General features: G+C 44.5%; 1 protein-coding gene across 4 annotated transcripts in view; it reads right to left on the bottom strand.

Annotated features, from left to right (window-relative positions):
- The window catches only part of SORCS1 (sortilin related VPS10 domain containing receptor 1), a 497,774-nt gene that overhangs the window by 12,569 nt on the left and 464,659 nt on the right, over nt 1-20,546 (bottom strand). For all 4 annotated transcript variants that reach the window (XM_032880513.1, XM_032880527.1, XM_032880538.1 and 1 more), the window contains exons 22-24: nt 20,311-20,423; nt 17,607-17,738; nt 8,326-8,425 (exon numbers count right to left, since the gene is read on the bottom strand). In XM_032880513.1, coding sequence (XP_032736404.1) covers nt 8,326-8,425; nt 17,607-17,738; nt 20,311-20,423 — 345 coding nt within the window. The remainder of the gene's footprint in view (nt 1-8,325; nt 8,426-17,606; nt 17,739-20,310; nt 20,424-20,546) is intronic.

Raw genomic sequence — 20,546 nt, 5'->3', positions numbered from 1 at the left:
TCTTCATCCCCTCCCACATTTACTCATAACATATCCAAGGGTAGCAACTGAAGCCCTTTAACTGAAGTCTCTAATATACAGAGACTGAATAGAGACTGAAGTCTCTAATATATCCATGATAATATCTTTTTATTAAACCAAAAAAAAAAAAAAAGAAAGAAAGAAAGTCAGCAGCAACCACAGAGGGCCAAGATCACACAAGATAACAATTTTATTAAAAACCCACACATACCCTTGACAAAGGACAGCTTTTCTAAACCCAACAGCTTAAATCAGGGGACTACTAGACAGACAGGAGAGGGTGGGAGGTTACTGTGTATTAATTTTTTTTTTAATTCAACCTGGATTTTGAATCTCTTCCTTTGAGAAATATTAACCTTTCACATTTTTTATCATACATATCCAAGTCTCTGAAAAGCAGAGACCCTACTGGAAAGCCAAAGGCTGTAGAGCACCCTTATTCTCAAACACATGTAGAACCACAGGGGGATGCAGATGGATCATTTTCTGCTCACACTAGCACATTAATAGCATCTAGATAATATAATTTGTTCAACTTTCATAAAACTCATGGCTATTCAATTACATCTGCCACTAAGATTCTAGTTCACACTTTAATCATTTTTCAACCGCCTGCCTCACGGCCACAGCTCTTGGCTGGCCTTTGCCATTCATCTAGATTATGGATAGAGGAGATCTCAGATAAGGAGGTATGTTCCATTTTTTTTCTCCTTCCTCCCACTCTCGGCTACCCAGTCTGCCAATTAGGTTGGCTCCAGATACGCGGAAAAATTAGATTTTAATGTTTATTACTAATTTCCTCCTGCACTTAATATCACTGACTCTTTTTTTGTTAAATGCATGCCTTTCCTTTAGTGGATGCCCTGAGCTGTAAATCGGATTTATCTGGTGATAGACATGTGTGCGTGCACGTCCCCTTGTTATGCAGATGGAGTTGTGTCTGTGCAGTGTTCTGCTGGAGAGGCTGGTGTGCCTGGGGGACAGGCCTGGCTGTACCTGCCTCATTGGGGGAACTTGTGAAAAATGCAGATTTCTGGATATGACTCCTTGGGATTCAGATTCAGGGTGTGTGCAGGGAGACCTAAAAAATCTCTATTTTGTGAAGCTGCTGAAATCGTGATGTAGATTCAGGTCAAGAACAGCTGCTTTGGGGCACCTGGGTGGCTCAGTGGGTTAAGCCTCTGCCTTCGGCTCAGGTCATGATCTCAGGATCCTGTGATCAAGCCCCACATTGGGCTCTCTGCTCAGCAGGGATCCTGCTTCTCCCTCTCTGTCTGTCAGCCTCTCTGCCTCCTTGTGATCTCTCTCTATCAAATAAAAAAAAAAAAAAAAAAAGAACAGCTGCTTTATCGCTGGGATGGTCTACACTAGCTTGTATGGAGTCTTTCCAACCATACCTCTTTTGAGGGAAGGATCAGTTCCAGCCCTTCTAGCTCTTCTAGGTCCTCTGTGGAGCAGCCCCTACCAGCTAAATTTCAGTTTATTTGTCCAATAAATAAATCCTGGGAAATGCAAATGATCCCCGTAGTCCTGTTGTTTGTAATTTAGTGTGAATCAATCTGCTTAGATGTTGTGTTCTCAAATAAGATGTCAGTGTTACCCCTTGCTTGCTGGCTGAGTAATTTTCGTTCTCATGCAGAGGCTCATCTCTTCTACCTTGAAAGAACTGACACATTTTTAAGTTGCTTTCCTCTACTTCCACTCTCAAATATAATCACCGAATTTACTCATGACCATGGGTCCTCACAGCACCAAAGATACAGGGTGTGAAGTAGCTTGGGAGATTTGTACCAGCAACCAGGGCTTTGATCTATCCATTGTGAGCAGATCCTATCTACCCAGGAACCTGCTAAAAGGTGGCAAATCAAAGTTCTGAGTTGAATGTGTAGTTTGCTCCTGGGCTCACCTAAGTTTCCACCTCTTATTTCCAGCCTCCAGATGGGGTTTTCCACTCCTATGCTTGATGACGTCAAACCCAACACGAACCACTAATCTGTGGCAACCAAAAAAGGGGATCCTACTCCTAGGTCTCCATCACTATCAGATAAATTACCATCTCTTCTTCCCTCTTGGGTTGAAAAGGTCTTGTAAAATGCATTGATACTTCGTTAAAGAGAGAAAGGATTATTGACTGTTGCCCAAACTTATTATTTAAAAAAACCCTCCATCTGCCCCTTCTTTCCTTTTCCATATTCAACATTCTTGGTAATTTCAAGAATGCATTAATGAGGGTTGTCTCACTAGTCTGTGTGGACGATGAGTAACCATTTATAATATGAATGGAGTATCAAATAATAGCAGATTTGACTTCCTAAATTTATCCCTCTCTCTTTCCTCTGCTCATACTTTCACCTTCAGGAGATACACCAATTGGGGTATCTAGACACCCCAAACCATGTCAAACTGTGTATCACTTTGTACAGAAATCACATGTCACCTTGTTCTGCCTCTGCTCAACACAGCCCCTCAAGGCCTCAACGTGGCATGCTTATTTTCTCTTTCCTTGGTAAATTCAGATTCAACATAAAGACTCATCTTTCTTGAGCCTTCTGCAAGGAATATTCTCCTTCCTCTTTATTTAGAATTAGTAAAGTTTCATGCAAATCATTTTCATGCCTCAGGTCGAGCCAGTGTGGAGTGAGTGAGGGTCCCAGCTCATCTCACATCCCCAGATGAACCAGAGTTCTGAAGACATAATTGCAAAGTGAGGTACAGAAGCCTGTGAAGAAGACATGATAAACTGGAAATGGACCTCACCCTTGAGTAAATTCCAAGTTACTAGGGGCAATGAGAAAACTATTGGCATTTCGAGGGTATTTTCTTAACAGCTTAGGTTTGTTTTTCCATAAGTACCTGCAGAGATAAATGCTCTGCATTAGATTTGAAGACTTCCTGCGATTCTTACTGGAAAAACTCTCCCTAGGGTGACATCATAGCTCTTAAAATGTGGAAGCGTATAGATAAACAAAAATATTATAAATTAAAAAATTGAAGGCCAGGGTAAAGGCATAGAGGAGAGAGAGCTCCAGGGAGATGTCACAGAAGATGTGAAAAAGGTCTGGTTTGATAAGGTCAGGAGAGCGCAATTGAAGGTGTTGACCCTGAGCTCCGCCATTAGTGAAGCTGTTCTTCCATGTGGGGAGACACTCCCGCCAGTGACCAAAGCAAGGAGATAAAGGCTGAAATATAGACTTGCCACAGTGTCCTTCAGGAATAGCTCTCCTTCTCACTCCGTCTCTAGGTTCCTTTATTCCAAGACACAGAACTCTAATTTTTCTTCAACCTACTCATTTCCCACAATGTACATATAAACAACTATAATACTTCCTGAAGGGACTCCTGATGTAAGAGAAACATGAGATGCATTTTCCTCAGATGCTTGTTGGGTACATGAAGGCAAGTCTCCCCTCAGCAGTTGTTTGGTAAGAAGCAGCATGTCACGGGGGAGGTTCACAATTGAGTAAACTGAACCTAAAGGTTAACGGAGGGAATGGGATTTTGAATATATCTGACTACACACCTAATTACTTGTAAAAGCCACAGTTACTGAGCACCTGACACGTGTGTGTTCTCTACTAGGTACAATGGTTACCATGATCATCATCAGACAAATATAGGCTTTAAAAATCCATGTGGGTTCAGAGAAGGGACAGATGATAATAAAAGTAAAAGTAGTAAAAGTACTTTTTTTCTAGTAAAGTCTCTAGAAAGACACCACGCAAATGCTGGCACTGAGCTGACCCTTAAAATACAAAGAGACAAGAGATGGAGAGAGGTGGTGAATGGAGGAAAAGTATTTCTCTTGGGAACAGCATGAGGAAAGGTACACTTCAGTCAGAACACCAGCATTTCTAGTCAAGGGCCTGGCTTGATCGATTTCTACTCCTTTTTCCCACTCTCTGGGCTGTGTAACATCATAGCCTTTGTCTGCTAAACACGGATGCTTTCAGGTCCCCAAAGCCGAAAAGAGCTATGCAGGTCACAGCCCTCCCTCAACTTCTCCTTAAGGGCTTCTCATTCTCACCCTATTCACACATAATTTCAAATCCCTTTTTTCCACAAAGAGAATTTCAGAAACATCGTTGTTGAGTGGCCGAGCTCTCAGGAGAAACTGAAGGGGAAGGGAGAAGCATGGAATCACTAAGAACAAAACAAGGACTGGTTCCAAGTTGAGATCCATGTAGACACCAAAGCTAATGAATTCCCAGGTAGAACATGGGCAAACAGCCTACATCCAGTCTCTAATGACGTCCGGACGGAGAAGTGCTTACCTAGTGCTCCCATAAAACCAAACAGGGAACTGAATTTGAAAAACAAAATAAGGCCGGTAAATTCCTGAAAGGAGACAGCTCTTTTTCCTTGGAGACAAAACAAATTATGCACTGCCTCTCTCACTAGCAACACACTCTGGCTCAAACATTTTTAAAAGAAGGCTGCCGAACATCTGCTGGGCAATTAATGGGATGCAGCAGCGGCTGTAATGGTCCCTGGGAAGGTATTAGCAATCCTGCTTATGAGACATGAAATGTTGCAAACAGTGGTCCTTTTTCCTTTTTCCTTTTTTTTTTTTTTTTTTAATTTTTATGTTCTCCTGCAGGAGAGATGAGAAGAAGGGAAAAGGAGTGAGGTAGAAGTTCAGCATCAAATAGTCTTCCTCACTGTTTCCTCTTTTCCCCACGTATCTTCACCCTTCTCTTCCTAGCCAAACAGGAGTATGCTAATTTTAACTTAGTCAAAGAAAGTGTGGCAAGTGTCTCAATCCACTGATCTCCCACCCAGTGTGCAATGTTTTCTAAGTGTGAGAGAATTCCCACCAGTGTCTTGGTAGACCTAATCTACTACTCTGTTCAAATAGTTTACAACAATCAGATGGCCAGGGCTGACTTAGGGCACTCTCCTGATGGCTAGGGCTGACTTAGGGGCACTCCCAGGGAACCAGATCCCTCACATGCTTCCCTCTTCACCAGAGGCACCGAAGAGAGCCCATCTTCACATCAGCCTTGTCTTTTGTAGTGACAGTCAGGCTGAGAGTGATGCTGCACCTGTGGGTATGACCTTGTGCTCTTGTGAAGAACATGGCAACACTCAACACAGAGCAAGTTTCCTATTCCATTATTCTCTCAGCCGTCCTCTCCCTTTACTCTTCAAACTGGAGCTGATTATTCACATATAAGTCCATATGTACTCTATGAGCCAGTCATGATACTGATCAGTGATATTGATCAGTATCATCATCAATAATACCAGCTGATCAAGGTTTGGAATTATCCTGCCATAAAGTCCTACTATCCAATCTGACAGAGAAGAATCCTGAACAACCCACAACGGTTGGAAGTCAAAAGACTTCTCACTTTCTCCCAATTGCATAGTCACTGGGGTTTTGCCTCAAACTATTTTAATTTTAGTTTCTCGATAATCTTTCATCATACAGATCTCCATTGTGGGGAGTCTTCAAATATCAGTGTGTTTACATGAGTTCCCAGTTAACATACCTTCTTTTGGCCACCTTCTTCTTCCCAGAGATCTGAGTCCTGTTCCCCAAGTTCCCAGTGATGGAATGAACCATGAACATTAATTGGAGAAGTTTTCCAGATCTTCCCAACCTTGCCATCTAGAACTTACAGTGGTGAAATTAACCATTCATGGTTACCAGGAATGGACTTTCCTTCCCACGGGGAACTATGAATCCCACATAGATGCCTTTACCTGCCTTTCCTGTATCTGTTTCCCTGGCCAAGCCCTGGCTAAACAAGTTTTAGCTAATTACCACTTTTTTGATATCTATTTTTTTTTTTTAGTCTGATCCCAGCTCTACCAGTCGCCACTATAGGAAAGCTTCCTTAAGTAACATTGAAAATAAGGTTCCAAATTCAGCAAGATATTCTGAACCATTTCTGGTGTGTGATGTGAAAAACAGTTAAATAAAAATCAGGCACATAAAATAACAGAAGATAAGTATGGGATTAGGGAGGAAGCAAAGGTATGAAATGCAGGTGGCCTTCAGAGCTGGATGAGTAGGGTTAGTTCTCTATTTAATTTAACCTAGGATGGTCCCCTTTCCTGGTAAACAGTAAGGAAGTTTTTTTCTAATAAATCAAGCTAATCCATAGCAAATATGTTGCCTAAAGGTAGTGTTCACATAGAAGCTGTCTAGCTGTAAAGCAAATTTTGACTGCAAAGGATGGGATAGTTGGCCATATCCCTTCAAATCCAGAATTCAGCATGGAACATCAGGCTCAGATGTTTTTAACCTCTGGAATGAAAGGGAACAAGTAGCTCCAGCTATTGTAGGAGAGGCTGATAAGGTTCCGTCTGTCACCTAAACAGGCTGGGCTATCTAATTAAATTAATCAGTAAATCTATTTAAAACAATTTCAAGTTGTTACTTGCCACTCATTTGAAAAATGTGTCAGTGGCTTGGCTATCAGGATGACTACAGCTGATGCTTTTGAACTTTGTTTTCCAGTACAACCAGCCCTGTGTAATTGCCATCTGTCACCAATGTCCACCAAAGACTAAAGGTCAACCTTTTGGTAGGAAACAGCTAACCTAGATCATCAAATGCCCTGAGATAACTTGGCAGCTTTCTTTTATGCCTGAGGCTTAAAGGTTGCTCTCATAGGTCTTGCATAATTGTTCTCTATGCTCTCACACTTTCTCCTTCTCTTCATGGCATTTTCACCAGCAGTACAACTCAGAAAGTAGGGTTTATTAATTTGTTCCCCGAGTAGCCTTCCGCAGTGACAGAAGCTTCATGAAGGCACAGACCCTATCCTATGCTGAGAACATCGCTTGGCTCAGGGTGGGGAGGCACTCCAAACGCCTGTTCAATGGATGACTTAGGATGGCAGGCTGGAGAATACAAGATCAGCCCTCTTCAATCCTCCCAGCTCTTAAGAGTCACCCTCCTCAAGGGACACTCTAAGTCAGTCCCACTGCCATTCAAACACCCTGATGGCTTCCCAGAGCCCACCAAACTAGTACAAAGTGCAGCCTGGCATACTTCCATGCTCCTCTTCCATCCTGTGGTCACAACAGTGACTTTTAAATATTGATTTTTGGTTTTAAGGCAGTGGGATTTTCTCTAAACAAAGTATTTCACAAAACCCTAATAAATTTAAAAAGAGAGAGAGAGAGAGATGATCCAAACAGAAAAGAGGCCAGCAGCCAACCTACTTGGCCTTCCTCTACACCTAGGCACACCCCCAGAATCTCCAGTTTTCAAATTTCCTATACAATTTTGATTGTTAATAATAAAAATAAATTGAAGGAAAAGAATAGTTTACTATGTGCCAGGCACTACTCTAAGTGCACTGACTGAATTAACTTCACCCTTGCACAATCTCATAGACTTAGGTGTTGGTGCCATTTTGAAGCCTTTGAGAAGTTGTCCCTTCTCAAGGTCTATAGGGCAAGTGAGGGAACTAAGACTGAAACCAACGATCTGGCTGTAGAATTGCAAAATCTAAGTGCCTGAACTGTATCGCCTCTCTATATAAGCATTTACTTATTGTACTTATTGAGATACCCCACCCTTGCCCATTTCCTGCCCCCCACAACACCACCATGACTGTTACCACCAAATGATGTCACACTCCATTCAGGTTATGTTTTTTGAGGATAAAGACCATTTCCTCTCAGCCTCTGTATTACATGCAGCACCAGAACTATACTCTGAATAAGTTCTCAATAAATACTGTTAATTTAGTATTAATGTAACACAATAGTATCTATTTCCATACACTTGGAATTATCTGAATTATCACTGAGATTTCTATGCAGCCTTAATAGGAGGATCCACCCCCCTCCCTTCCACCCTCGCCCCGCCAACCTTTTCCAGGTGAAGAGTCAGAAGCTTAATGATCCTAAGATCCTACATGATTCACTCAGGGTTTATCTTGGTTATGGCCCTGTGCAGTGCTTAAGTCCCAGTTATTTCTACTCACTATCCCAAAACTCAATGAGAGAAAACTATAATGTAAATAACTGAAAATAAGATTTTGCCAAAAGATCGGGGAAAAAAGTTATTATAAGTTTAATTTTATTTTCGAGACTCCTGTTGATAAGGAGCAAGTATTTAGGTGATTCCCTGACAGTTTTGGCCAGTGACTAAGTAGGAAAGTCTCCTTATGCTGCTGTCTTATGGGTTCCCATGAGGGCAAAAACCTTAAGCAAGGGAACCTCCAAAGACTGGCGTCCTTATTTCTCATTGGCAGTGTCATCATTTCATCTGTGCTGAAAAAGCAGACTAGGATCCCCCTTTGTGAGAGCCATCTGTGAGAAGCCAGGGACCTGGAAACTGACCTGCTGTTAAGTGGGCTGCGTGGACAAGGATTTGGACACCGGGCTTCAGCTCAAAGTGCATCGAGTTCTGGTTGAGCTTGTGGATCAGCAATTCTGATATCTGAAAGAAGAAGGGTTTCAGTGAGTGCCTCCAAAAGTGCTAGTCCTTTCAATAAACAAATAGGCTGAGAAATATTTATTGCACTTACCAAGGCAGCCTAACCTTATACCTGTGAATTCTAGAAATGAGTCTTGTGTGATTTTGAGATTTTATTCTGGAATATGCGCACACAGTGATTTTTAAAGCATGACCCGAGTTTACATCCTAATTGCTACAAAACAGGACAAACTATTAGTAAATGCAAACATTTCTGCTCTTAAAAAAACTATCCTGTATTATCCTAGAAAACTCACCCCCAGTTTTTTTGAAAGAGCATTTATTATACACGAAGACTTAAAAGAAGTAATTATGTACAATTTATTACATTCTGGTGAGGTTTGTATGCATTCATTTTACTTCTTGATAGTAGACTCCATCCCATTCCTCTCTGTGCTTCCTTTGCCTTCCCCTGACTGTACTATGTGGTTTTTCACAGAATAGACACTTTATAAATATTTACTGAATGGTAAATATAGTTCCACTAAAATAATAAATTATACAGTTGGAACAAACTGTAGGCACAATATAAATGATGCATTGGCCGATCCTTGTTTCCTGCTTATGGACATTAGCTAACCTACTCCCCAGGTGGACACCTGTGTACTGGGCAGACATATGGGATTCTGGGCCTTGAAATAGTGAATCTCAACAAAGGGCAAAGAACCATTTGGGTAGTAACAGCATAAAGGTAGGTTTGACAGAAAAGGTAAAACTCTGTTCTGTTCACTTGTTTAAAGTAGAAAATCCAGCCCCATTTTCTTATCCTTCTGAACAATTTCTGAAAAGCAATTGAAATCGAAATTGAAAACAATTTCAGGGAAAACCACACTCCTATTATTTTTATCTTACTTTATTTTTAATATTCTAATAATCAATTTAATATTTTACTTAATATGCTATTTAGGTCTAATTTGATGCTTTTTTAACAACCTTTTTTTTTCCTTCTATAAAAATGTGTCAAGGTTCACTCAGCCTACTGAGTAGCCAAAATGACACCTTCGATTGATCCTTTTATCAATTAAGCAGGGCCTGATGGCTTTGTTTTGAAGCAGAGTCCCTGGCAGACCCCCGATGGGTAATGGAACTGAGCTGCCCTGCAGATGAACTTCTTTGCTTAACTACAGGAACTTGGGACGACTGTCGGTGACCTGCGGTCGAGCACCTGGGATCCAGTGCAAACTCAGCATCTCAAATGCTTTCACTTGGCAAACCATGCAGAAAAACAAGGTTGTGATACACTTATGGTGAAAACAACTTTCTCCTCTATAGTAGGCTCTATATTACTCTTTTTCCTGGGCCCTGGGAATTTTCTGGAATGCTCCAGGTTTACAGGAATAGATTTCTAACACAGATTGTGCAGAACGCTTTCTCTGTGTCATCTCTAAAGTGTTGCAATGTATAGGCTTGTATTCTACTTTATAATTTACTTGGTAAGTAAATTTATGGGAATCTGGCAGGATTTTTGGTAGAGGTCATTCAGCAAGGTTTTTGCTAATGAAACAGACACACACCCAGGAATGTGTGTGTGTGTGTGTGTGTGTGTGTGTGTGTGTGTGCATGTATGGGTGTGTGAAATGTACACATTTATATACATATGCACATATATGTGTATATATCTATATTTATATTTGCAGAGGAATATTTTAACTCAAATGGGAATGACTTCTCAGAAGTAATTTATGAACTGCACTGCTTTGCAGAGTCCATCATGTGGCCAAGAGGGAAATATGTATTCGCAAGAGAAAGACTTCTCTCCTTCAACCAGTTGGTGTGATATTTACTTCTTATTCCTGAGGATGCTTTTTCCTCAAGTGAGAGGTACAAATAACTAAACCAGAAGAAAGTGTTCATCAGAACAACATATTTCTAATTTATAATCTCTGGGAGAATTCTTTGTGAAAATAATTAACTTCCAGGATTTGTTTTGGTTTACAACATTGCTTCATTGGATTTATCTGTACCATGTACAAAACTAAGCAAGCTATGCCAAGATAATCTGGTAGCAGAAAGTATGTTTCATGTATATAACTTGCATGAAAGGACACGCAGTAAAGAACACGTATCTATGGGGAAGAAATTACGCACAGAAACAAAATTAAATGAAATGTACATCGCATACAAGAATAATCTCAATTAGAACTGTGTAATTCTCTACTCAAATAAATGAGTACAAAATTGTTGACAAACCTTTACAATTTTAAATGTTTTGAAGCCATTTGAAGAATTGTTTATTTTATATTTTCCATCAGATCATGAGTTGTTATATATTTTATACATAAAATATACCCAAATATATACACCATATACATAATATATATGCACTGAACACTTTTTATTGGCAAAGCTGCCTATGTCTCAGTATTTTTCTAACAGAGAATGTCTTAGGTGTTAGTGCTGGTGTCTCCATGGAAAGGACCATGGAGCTTACAGGATCCACTTAAGTTTACCCAGTTAATATTTGAAGAGTTGACACCAGACTTCAGTTTTGTTTGATTCCTAATGCTGGGGCGTTTTGTTAAAAACATTTTCCTTGAACCAGCTGACAAAAGGAAAGAGCAAGAGATATGTGGGAAGAGGGCTGGCTAAGCAGGTTTCAGAAATTAAAGAAAAAAAAAAAACACTGCAGCATTTCATTAATTATGCTGCCATCTCTTATTCATCTTTGAAACGCACTCATCACCCCAGTCCCAGGACAGCTGCCCAGTACGAGCTGCGCCAACAGGCAATTGCCAGCCCTCTCCCCTGGACTGCCGCATTCTGCTCAGCAGTCAATATAGTCTGTACTATTGGGAGAGACTTTGGCTGTGAAAGGGTGGCATAAACTGGAATCTGGAGTGCAGGTGACTGTAGCCTACATGGGGAGAACAGAACCTAGCATGATAGAGACTAAGTGTGATAAGGTATGACTCCGGGGACACCGAACTTGTTGAAGCCGGTTCAATATATTTATCTTTCTTTCTCTGGCCAGTGAAAGTGTGTTGTCTTAGCAAACTGCACGTACCCTTTGTGCCGTTAGCCCTCTCCTGCTGCTCTCCTACGTAGTCCATTTTCTATTCTCTTTCTAAACAATCACGACCAAAGAAACAACGTATTAGCCTTGGTATCTGCCCATTGCTAGACTCTGCTTGGGACTCCAGGGCAGCCCACACTTCCCTTGAAGTACCAGTTAAAAAGACAGTGGGGATGCAATAAAAATACTCGGAAAGCTACCATCAGCACAGGGTAGTGGGAGGGAGCTGCTACAGGGAAAACACCAGTTCTCTTATGTATCTTCTTCACAAAATATAAAATGTAAGTACAGACATCAGAACAGGCTAGGTTAGGCTGGGGTAACAGGGTTAAAGGCTCAGAGGTTTCCAACAATGAAGGTCTATTTCTGCGTCACACTTCATACCCACTGCAGGTGGACGGTGGTGCTGTGTTCATTATGATCACACAGGGATACAGGCTGGTGGAGCTGTGCCCTCAAATGTTTCTGTCCACAGCACCACAGGAGGGAAAAGGAGCCCTCCAGGATCTGTAACCGCCATTTGAATACTTCCCCTTGCAAGGAAACAACTCATTGGCTCCCAACTCATTGGCCACAATTAGTCACATGGTTCTGCCCACAGAAGAGGCACACGGGTACCCGCCTACCATGTATCCAGAAGGAAATAAGCTGGAAATAGTCAACAGCAGTGATGGCTGCCACACAATGAGCAAATTTAATGCTGAATCAATGTTTAATGTAACCAATAGGAGAAAACACTCTCTCAGGTTATAAGAATGAAACACGTTAAATATTGAAACATGAAAACCATGAAAACCGATAAGTTTAAGAACAGAGCAGTAGGTAAATTTACAAAACATATAAGCCAAACAAGTGGTACAAGGTGAAACTATAGATGCGAAATGGTCTTTGGCAGTCTTCTCAATAATAAAGTTGCACAAGGCCAGAATGCTAACATTTATCCCTGAAGCTGGCAGGAGGAATGCAAACCCTACTGAACGTAAATAGCATTCTGGTGTCATGTTCAGAGATATTTGCCTGTAATGACCTTGGAGCTAACCCACCTCGTCACTCCTGATCCTATTATATTATTAAGGTCCTTTGAAACAGCAGTTGAAGAATCTTCCTTTTGGATTCAACAAAGGAGGAGCTTTCCCAATTCATACAACGTAATTTTTGGATCAAATCATGAGGCCAGCAAGGGAACCAAACACTCATTCTACTTAGCACTAGCTTACCCAGTTTCTTTCATTGTTAGCACCAGAGAACCATCTTGATTAAAGTGCCTGAGAAGTTTCCTGGGTGATATAATGAAGATACACCTGGGTTGTACATATTTCCTTCCCGGTATTCCCCATCACCAGCTCTAAATTTGTCTTCCTTGGCCATATTCCTTCCAGTCCAACTTTTACCTGATCACCTTCCAATTATAGTTTCCTGTTTTAATGATCTTCCTTGTGAACTCCAGGGTATTTCTATAATCGAACTCCCCATGTTAAAAAATCTGGACAGGGTAGGTTATACGGGTAATTGTCTGAGATTATCAATTACAGTTCATAATGAATCTTTTAATGCTGCCATTTAAATGAATTCCTTAAAATGCTGTCAATAGACTGTCCATGTTCCAAGGCACCTTTCCTTTCTCTGGATTTTGGATTTTCCACTGATCAAAGGTATATGGTAACGGAAACAGCCAAGGAGGAAATTCAGTGTTGGTGGTTGACATTTTTTTCCACAATCTTCTTGTTTCTTTTTAAATGTTTCATGCCCTTTAAAGATTCTGCAAGACAACATGTAGGCTCCCTATCTCTCCAGCGCAGTGTCACAAACAATCTCGATAGAACATGATGGTCTTTCCTCCCTCCGGGACAGCCAGAAACAGATCTGTTCCCCTCTGAGGACTCAGAGAGAAGCGAGGGAGTACCGGCGGGGGCGGGGGGCCGTTGCTCCATACTGGAGCAGCTGGGGCAGCAGGATGTGCTATCCCTGATGAGGCCAGCTAAGGGCAAGTGAGCCTTTTCTCGCTCCCCAGGGATCTGTAGTAAAGACTGGTGGAACCCTCCCAGACCCAGGTCACTTGATTAACCCTGCCCACGTTAGCCTGATAACAGGGTCAAGTACTTCTCACCGTAAGGAATTTTCAATTTATTTCACAGACAAGATAGCTTGATCTGAGCCAGCATGGCTGCTCCCCTAGGAAGGCTAAGGGAGGAGAGCCAAGAGCCCTTTGCGGGGTCCTCCCCCTGTCAGGTTTCCCTGGGCCCATCTGGCCGGGGTCCCACTTCTTCCCCCGCTGGGGGTTTTGCGTAGTATGCTTACAAGAAAGGAGCCAGAGCATCAAGACAGGGATAAGGTCAGCCCCTCCCCAAGTTCCAGCTGGGATTTGGAGTGCAGACCTCGGGGAGGGTTGGGGGTGGGGGGCACATGGCCGGAAGCATCTCCCCCTGCTGTTTGGTTCTGCTCTGCATTCCTTTAAAGTTTCTGTGGAATTTATTACAAAGGGAATCAGCTGCTTTTGTCAGCCTGGTGTTACTTCTCTCTCCCTGCTTTTCTCTGGGGGAATCCTGTCCTTCTCCACCCTCTGTCCACTTGACTCTGGAGATGCTTCCTGAATCCATGACCCGGGGGGCCCATAAAACATCTGAGTGCTTGGAGCCAGCACTCTGTCCCCCCGACCACAGGGACGAGGTAAGAGATGCTCACTTCTCCCAGGCCGGGCCAGCGAGAACTGTCCGCGGGAGTCCTCGTGTTGCTCTTGGGAGAGGGAGGCACGGCTTTTCAGATGTGGCTGACAGGCCGGCTAAACAGAAGCAGGGCCCACCTGGGGCCATCTTTTCCTTCCTGCCCGCTGGCTTCATTCTCAAGCAGACTCCCCATGGGGAAACAAAGAAAAGAGATGGAGAAAGGGGAATCGAGGGGAGTATTTGGTGGCATTGTTGAGTGGCTCTGAATTCACTGAATGAACCCATGCTTGAACTGTATCCTTGGACCACTCCATAAAATAAGCTCCTAGCTTCACTGTTTTTGCTTAAACTGGATTGAACCGGCTCCCTCACAATTGCATCAGAAATTAAAAGAAGAAAAAAAAAAAGATACAAAAACTCAAAACAAAACATTTCTCATTCATTTCCTGGTGCAACAGCCTTGGTCGTTTGGGACCCACCAAAGCGAAGCCGCTTCCAATCCACGTCTGCGGTGGTGGGGAGGGGGCGGTGCACAGAGTCGGGGCCACAGGCTTGAGCTCCTTGCAGAAACCCAAGTAGCATCTCATTCTCTTGAAGAGCTGTGTCACCTTGGGCAAGTCACTTCTCCATGCTGGGGCCTGAATTCCCTCCCTTGGAAGGGACTGAGTCAGAGAAAAGGGTCAAAGAACCCTCGGAGGTTGAAAACCACAGGTTTCCGATGGCAGCCCACTTCTCAGCATCTCAACACGTGGCTCAGTTTTATATGTAGATTTTGTTACTGCACATTTTAAATCAGGGTAAGAATATCCACTCCGACAAAGACACTCATTTCTTCTGTGCCTGGTTTGGCACTTGTTTGGTTAGAGTCCCAGGTAAGGCTCGTGCTCCTGCAACTTCCTTCAATAGACATATGATGCTAGCCTGGTAGCTTGCTCTCCTTCATGCTGCAAGTGCACACGAAAACTCAGATGGCGCTCCCCCACTCCTGTGTTGTCCCTCATGTGCATTCCTCCCATTTCTTACTGTCCTCATTGTCTTCTCCATCTTGTATAATCTCATGCAGTCATCATCCTCTTACTCTCGCCAGCCTCTTGCTTCCAATATGGGCCCTTCACTGTACCAAATAGTCTCTTTCATAAGCTTAAACTCCCATATTTCCGAATATCCTCTTCCTATTTCGAGATGGCAACAAATGTATCCAGAATGTACTTATCACTTACTGACCATTTACTAGGAGTCAAGTACGTTGCATGTCATGTCTTGAATGTTCTCTCAAACACCGTATGAAATGGGCATTGTAGATTGTGTCACTTTGGCTGGTTTACATGACCTTTCTAGTCCTAAATTACTTTGTCTATAAATAATAGATACAATGGATATCAGAGCTAAAGCTAAAAACTTGTTTTTTTGTTTTTTGTTTTTTAATTTCTCCACTTCTCTGTTATTTTTTTTACGATTTTATTTGCGGGGCGGTGCGGGGGGTGGAAGCTAAGCCAGGGGAGGGGCAAAGGGACAAGGAGAAGCAGATGCCCTGCTCCAAGATCATGCCCTGAGCTGAAATCAGACCCTTAACTGAGTGAGCCCCCCAGGTGCCCCACTCCCCTGTGCTCTCTCTAATAAAAAGACTGGTCTCCCTACAACGTGTGCCAGGTGCTAAGTCACACAGCCTTCAGACCTCTGACTCAGTGGCTCATCAGTGACACCAGGCAGCCTGAGAGAGTCAGTCCACCACTCTCAGCGTGTCTTTGGAGGTGGGTAGTCAGATGAGAGAGAGAATGAAGGGGAGCAAGAGCTCCAGAGAAGAGTCCAAACAAGATACATTCCTACACAAGCAAAAAAAGCTTTACGGAACATACCCCTCTTCTTCCTAGATTTCTCAAGAAAACATCTTTTAGAAAAAAAACAAAAACAAAAACAAAACAAAAAAATCACAAAAAAACAAAAAACAATTGTAAGTGTGAGAAACAGAAATGCCCAGAGGATGGGATGCCTCGGAAATCAGCTGGTTCTAAGTCTGACTCTCTTCCGTACCTGAAAGGGTTATAACCTGAGTTTCGTGGAAGCTTGACATGATTTCCAGAGAAGGAACGACTGCACGTGCTCATACCTCAAGCCCTTAGGTACTCATCTACCTCCCCCGCAGGTGTGCAGCGGGGCGGGGATAAGAAGCAATCCATTTCGTTCTCCCACAAAGTTGCAGGTGCAGATAATAATTTGTGGAAAATAGAAGCCGAGTGCCAGGGCTGAGTGGGGTCAGATGCAAATCCGAAGGATGACCTGTGGCGGGCTCTTCAACAGCAGTTCGCGAGGAGATGGAGTTCACCAGGGCTTTCCAGGACAGCTTTGTCCTACGTTACTTGCGCGTGGAGAAAATTACCAAGGTGAGCCTTCTGCCAAGTGAGAAAGCACCGTTGAAAGGAGGGTGTGTGCTAGGAGGTGAGCCAGGCTGTAATTTGGGGTTGTTGTTAATAAGCCTGTCATAGGAGGTTCTCAAGCCATCTTCAAAGACGAGAGATCGTGCGACTAGATTACGAGCTTATTGTAAACAAATTGAAAAACTCCACATACTGGAGGGGAGAAAGCCAATATTTATTCAGAGTCTGAGAAGAGAATCCTATTTTTTAATCTTCCTGCCAGAAAGCACTGAGAAACCAAATTCATGTAGTTTCTAGCAGGGTATCCAGACCAAGACTGATGATTTTAACTGAACGGATGATGAAGAAGGGAGAGGGGAAGGAGAATGGAAAGAGGAAGAAGAGAAAGTAGAAGAACAAGGTAATAATCAACCTCACTACACAGATTAAAGACTCCTTTGAAGTTCAAAGGCAGGGGGAAGAGATCAACAGGGGCAGGAGACACACACACACACACACACACACAGAGTCAGCTACTCCAGAAGGCAGTGGACATGAAGAAAAGACGGACCCCACACAGCCAGCAGAGGTGGTCTGGAACCAAGATGACTTCATTTATTATAAACACAGAGCAGGTCATCTTAGCCTGGTGGAGATACAGAGGCTTCAGGGTATGTATAAAAGTCATACCTTTTAAAAACAGTATCATGCCTCACATGTCGTTTGACTCTAATGACACTTTTGTGATCCAAGTCAGAAAAGGAGTAAATGGGTTTGACTTCCAAGTATTATTCAGCCACTTGCTTTCTTCCCCACTTACTATCTTGGCCCGTTTTCCCACCGATGTGTCTAACTCCCTGTCAGCGCTCTCATCTACAGCATGAAGATACCTTCTGAGGAGGTGAGCCACCGCCTCCAATAACCACGCTTGCACGGGCCTGACTGTGAGGCTGTAGTTCCAATCAGTAGATTCTGGGTGCGAACAGAGGACCACAAACGGCCAGCGCTCTCACCCTCAAGCCCGGATCCCCCAGAGCGCCGTGCTGGGGGGTCAGGTACCAGCGGGGGTGTGGCTTGGACTCCTGTGGAAGCTGAGCGTCACCTGGGGGACTCACCTGCTCCAGGTCCTCAGCCGACTGTTTGTTTTCTCCAGATGGATCCTGATAGGGCAAGACAAAGAGCTCCGCCGCGGTGGGCAAGCCAGGGAGCACCGCCACCAGGATGTGCTGGGCTGGGATGCCTGTGGCCTGAGAGAGAGAGACAGAAGCTCACATAAGTCCCACAGAAGAGGTGGGGAGGATGCATGGAGTGGTCCGCAGGTAGCAGGGCAGCAGGGTGGGGAAGGCAAGCAGGCAGACAGGACACGAGCCTCCTGGAAAGGGACATGGCATGGGGCAAGGCGGCTGGAGCCTGTGACGGTGGCACTCCCAGGTGGTGCCTTCTGGTACCCGGGGGCTAAGAGAGTGCTTTCTCCCTGAGGGAAGTGGGCACTGCCTCGCTTTCTGCCAAACAGATGGCAGAGGTAAGAAGGGTCAACAGTGGCTCAAGGCCATCTAGGTAGCGCGTGGGGACGCAGAGCTTGCAGCTTGGCTCTGACCACGAAGCCCTCCCTCAGCAGTGCTCTACTGCCTCCCATCGCCTGATACTTAGCACACAGCAGCCCCCGTCACAGCTAACATACTGTTCTAGGACCCTCCCTGATTTAATCTCAGAGATTATGTCTGAATCGTCCTCATCAGGTCCAAGAATGCTGTTCGAATGGCGTCTGATTAAAGATTTCACTGTGAAATGTGAACGGAAAAACCCCATTTGGTGAGGTAAAGGTAACTGCTTTTATACCCCACTCTGTTACCCAGGAAAAAGGAAGGAAACAGCAAATAAATTGGCTTGTACTTCTGGGAGGGTTTATTCGAGTCTGCTGGACAGTACGGTACCTCAGGAAGTAGCCAAGTGCACTGCTCATCTCAAAGACAGGGTGGGAGGCTAGGAACCAGGGCCGGGTCCGCTGCCTCCTGAGATGCGGTGAACAAGGAGCCTTTGCAAGTGGAAGGGCTCCACCCCTCCGCCCCAGCACACCCTGTCCTGAGAGATGTTGAGCCAAATGGTCTATTCTGTGTCAAGCTGATTATGCTACGCAGCAGCCTGGAAATACTGATGCGCAGTAATTTCTAGGCTTCTGGACAGATGGTGGAAAGGTAGAAGCCCAGGGGATATGATCCCTAGACTACAAACATGAAGTGAGAGCAGCCTGGAAGACTGGTCACTGCTGAGCTAATGCCTAGTTGGTAAGTCACCCGAGGGCATCGGGCAGCTACGTGGATCTCTGGAACGCTACAGGTGGAAGGAAAGGGGCTGTGGGCTCACGGAGGGGTGGACGTCCTCTCTCTTGGGCAGCAGAGGAGAGAAACTAGTAGTTACACCAGGGATCAACAGCTCCGAGGGCAGAGGGAGTGATTCCCACGGTGCCCGCAGGTTAGTCGATGCGCCCCCTGGTGGTCATGGATGCTGTCACCAAGACAAAGGCCAGGTGGCATTTAGGGGCAGCCTTTCTCCACCCAACTGTTCCACGTATCCCTGCTTCTCCATGTAAGAAAGCAAAGGATGGCTGTAGAACTGAGAGGTTAGGAAACCAGGAGGGCAGACTGACTCCAGAGTTTGACTCTTAACTGTGGCCGTGACCGGAACCCCTGAAGTCTCTATGTTCAGTTTCCTCATCTGTAAAATGGGAATGATTACAGCAGCTACATCATAAGCTACTTCTTTTGTGATTAAATGTGCTAAAAAATGCAAAGCACTGAGCAGAGTTTGGGGAATACCATCAGTGTGAAATTACTGTCATCAGAGACCGTGGCACGAGTATGGAGAAGGCCAGCCCTTTGCCAACAGGCTGGAGGTGAGATCTGTTTTCTGAGCAGGCTTTACCTGAATGCCTTTATCCCACCAGCATTTTGTGCCTCAAGGCATCCAGTGCTGGGTCCAGGGAACGATGTATGAAACACCCTGCGCTGATTTTCCTGTTAGGCTAAGAAGATGTCCTGGAGAGAGAGCTCATTTTTGATTTTCTGGGTTTGCACCATAAATCTGAGCCGCTCCACGAGCATTTATTCCACTCCTGGCCTCACTCATGAAAGTGTCTGCTTGTAGGGGGCGATGTGCTTACTCAGACAGGGATAAAACTCACCACCTCGCCGTTCTTCTGGAAACCACAGGGGGCCGGGCTTCACAGCACGAGCCCAGACCCTGGACTCAGAACCTTCACTTTACTTCGCCGCCTTCATCACTTACCAGCTGTGAGACCTAAACAAGTTATTTAACCTCTCTGAACCTCAGCGGCTTTGCCCACAGGATGAGGACAATAAAGCCATCCTCTTGGGGCTGTGGCGGGGGAGACATGCCTTTGAAAGAACAGGAGCAGAGAGAGATGACTGACCGTCTCGGGCTGACTCTCACTAATGGTATTCTTGCCGGGTCCCTTCAGTATGGGACCCTGGGGCTGACTGTGCACTTGCTAGTAAGCTGAGCATGAACCCTGCCGTAGGAAGAGGATGGTCACAAATTCCCATGTGTTTCTGCCCTAAGCAGAAGTTTCACAAGGCGCAAGGACCGTGTGTTTGTCCCCACGTTCATCCCCCCACCAGGAGCACCTAGGCTGTGTCTGCCCGTGCTGGGATCAGCGACGCAGACGGCAGGGCCCCTGACAGATCTCCCAGGGGCTCCGGCTCTTTCCTGGCAGTTCTTGGCCCATGAGCCCCTCACTTGCAGCGCGTGGAGGACAGAGAGGGAATGGGCCCCAGAAGAGAAGGAAGTGTCCGCACTCACTTCCACCAGGGATTTTTTGATGACTCGGCTGATGTCCCTCCTCCACTCGGGGATATCCGGGTTGTAGTCATCCAGGTTCGGAGAGAAGGACAAGCGAAGGGATCGGAATTCCTCTGGGGATACAACAGTCGGGTGATGACTCAGAGTCCACTAGTTTCCTCAAAAGCATGTTAGATATTTTATGCAAAGCCTTAACACAGGGCCCTTTTCTTCCACAGTCACCAAACAGAGCCTTC

The sequence above is a fragment of the Lontra canadensis genome, unplaced genomic scaffold (genome assembly GCF_010015895.1).
Source record: "Lontra canadensis isolate GAN:19392208 unplaced genomic scaffold, GSC_riverotter_1.0 scaffold3, whole genome shotgun sequence".
In the NCBI taxonomy this organism is placed as follows: Eukaryota; Metazoa; Chordata; class Mammalia; order Carnivora; family Mustelidae; genus Lontra; species Lontra canadensis.
Note: the sequence above shows the minus strand (reverse complement) of the source record. Positions and strands in the feature narration are given on the sequence as shown.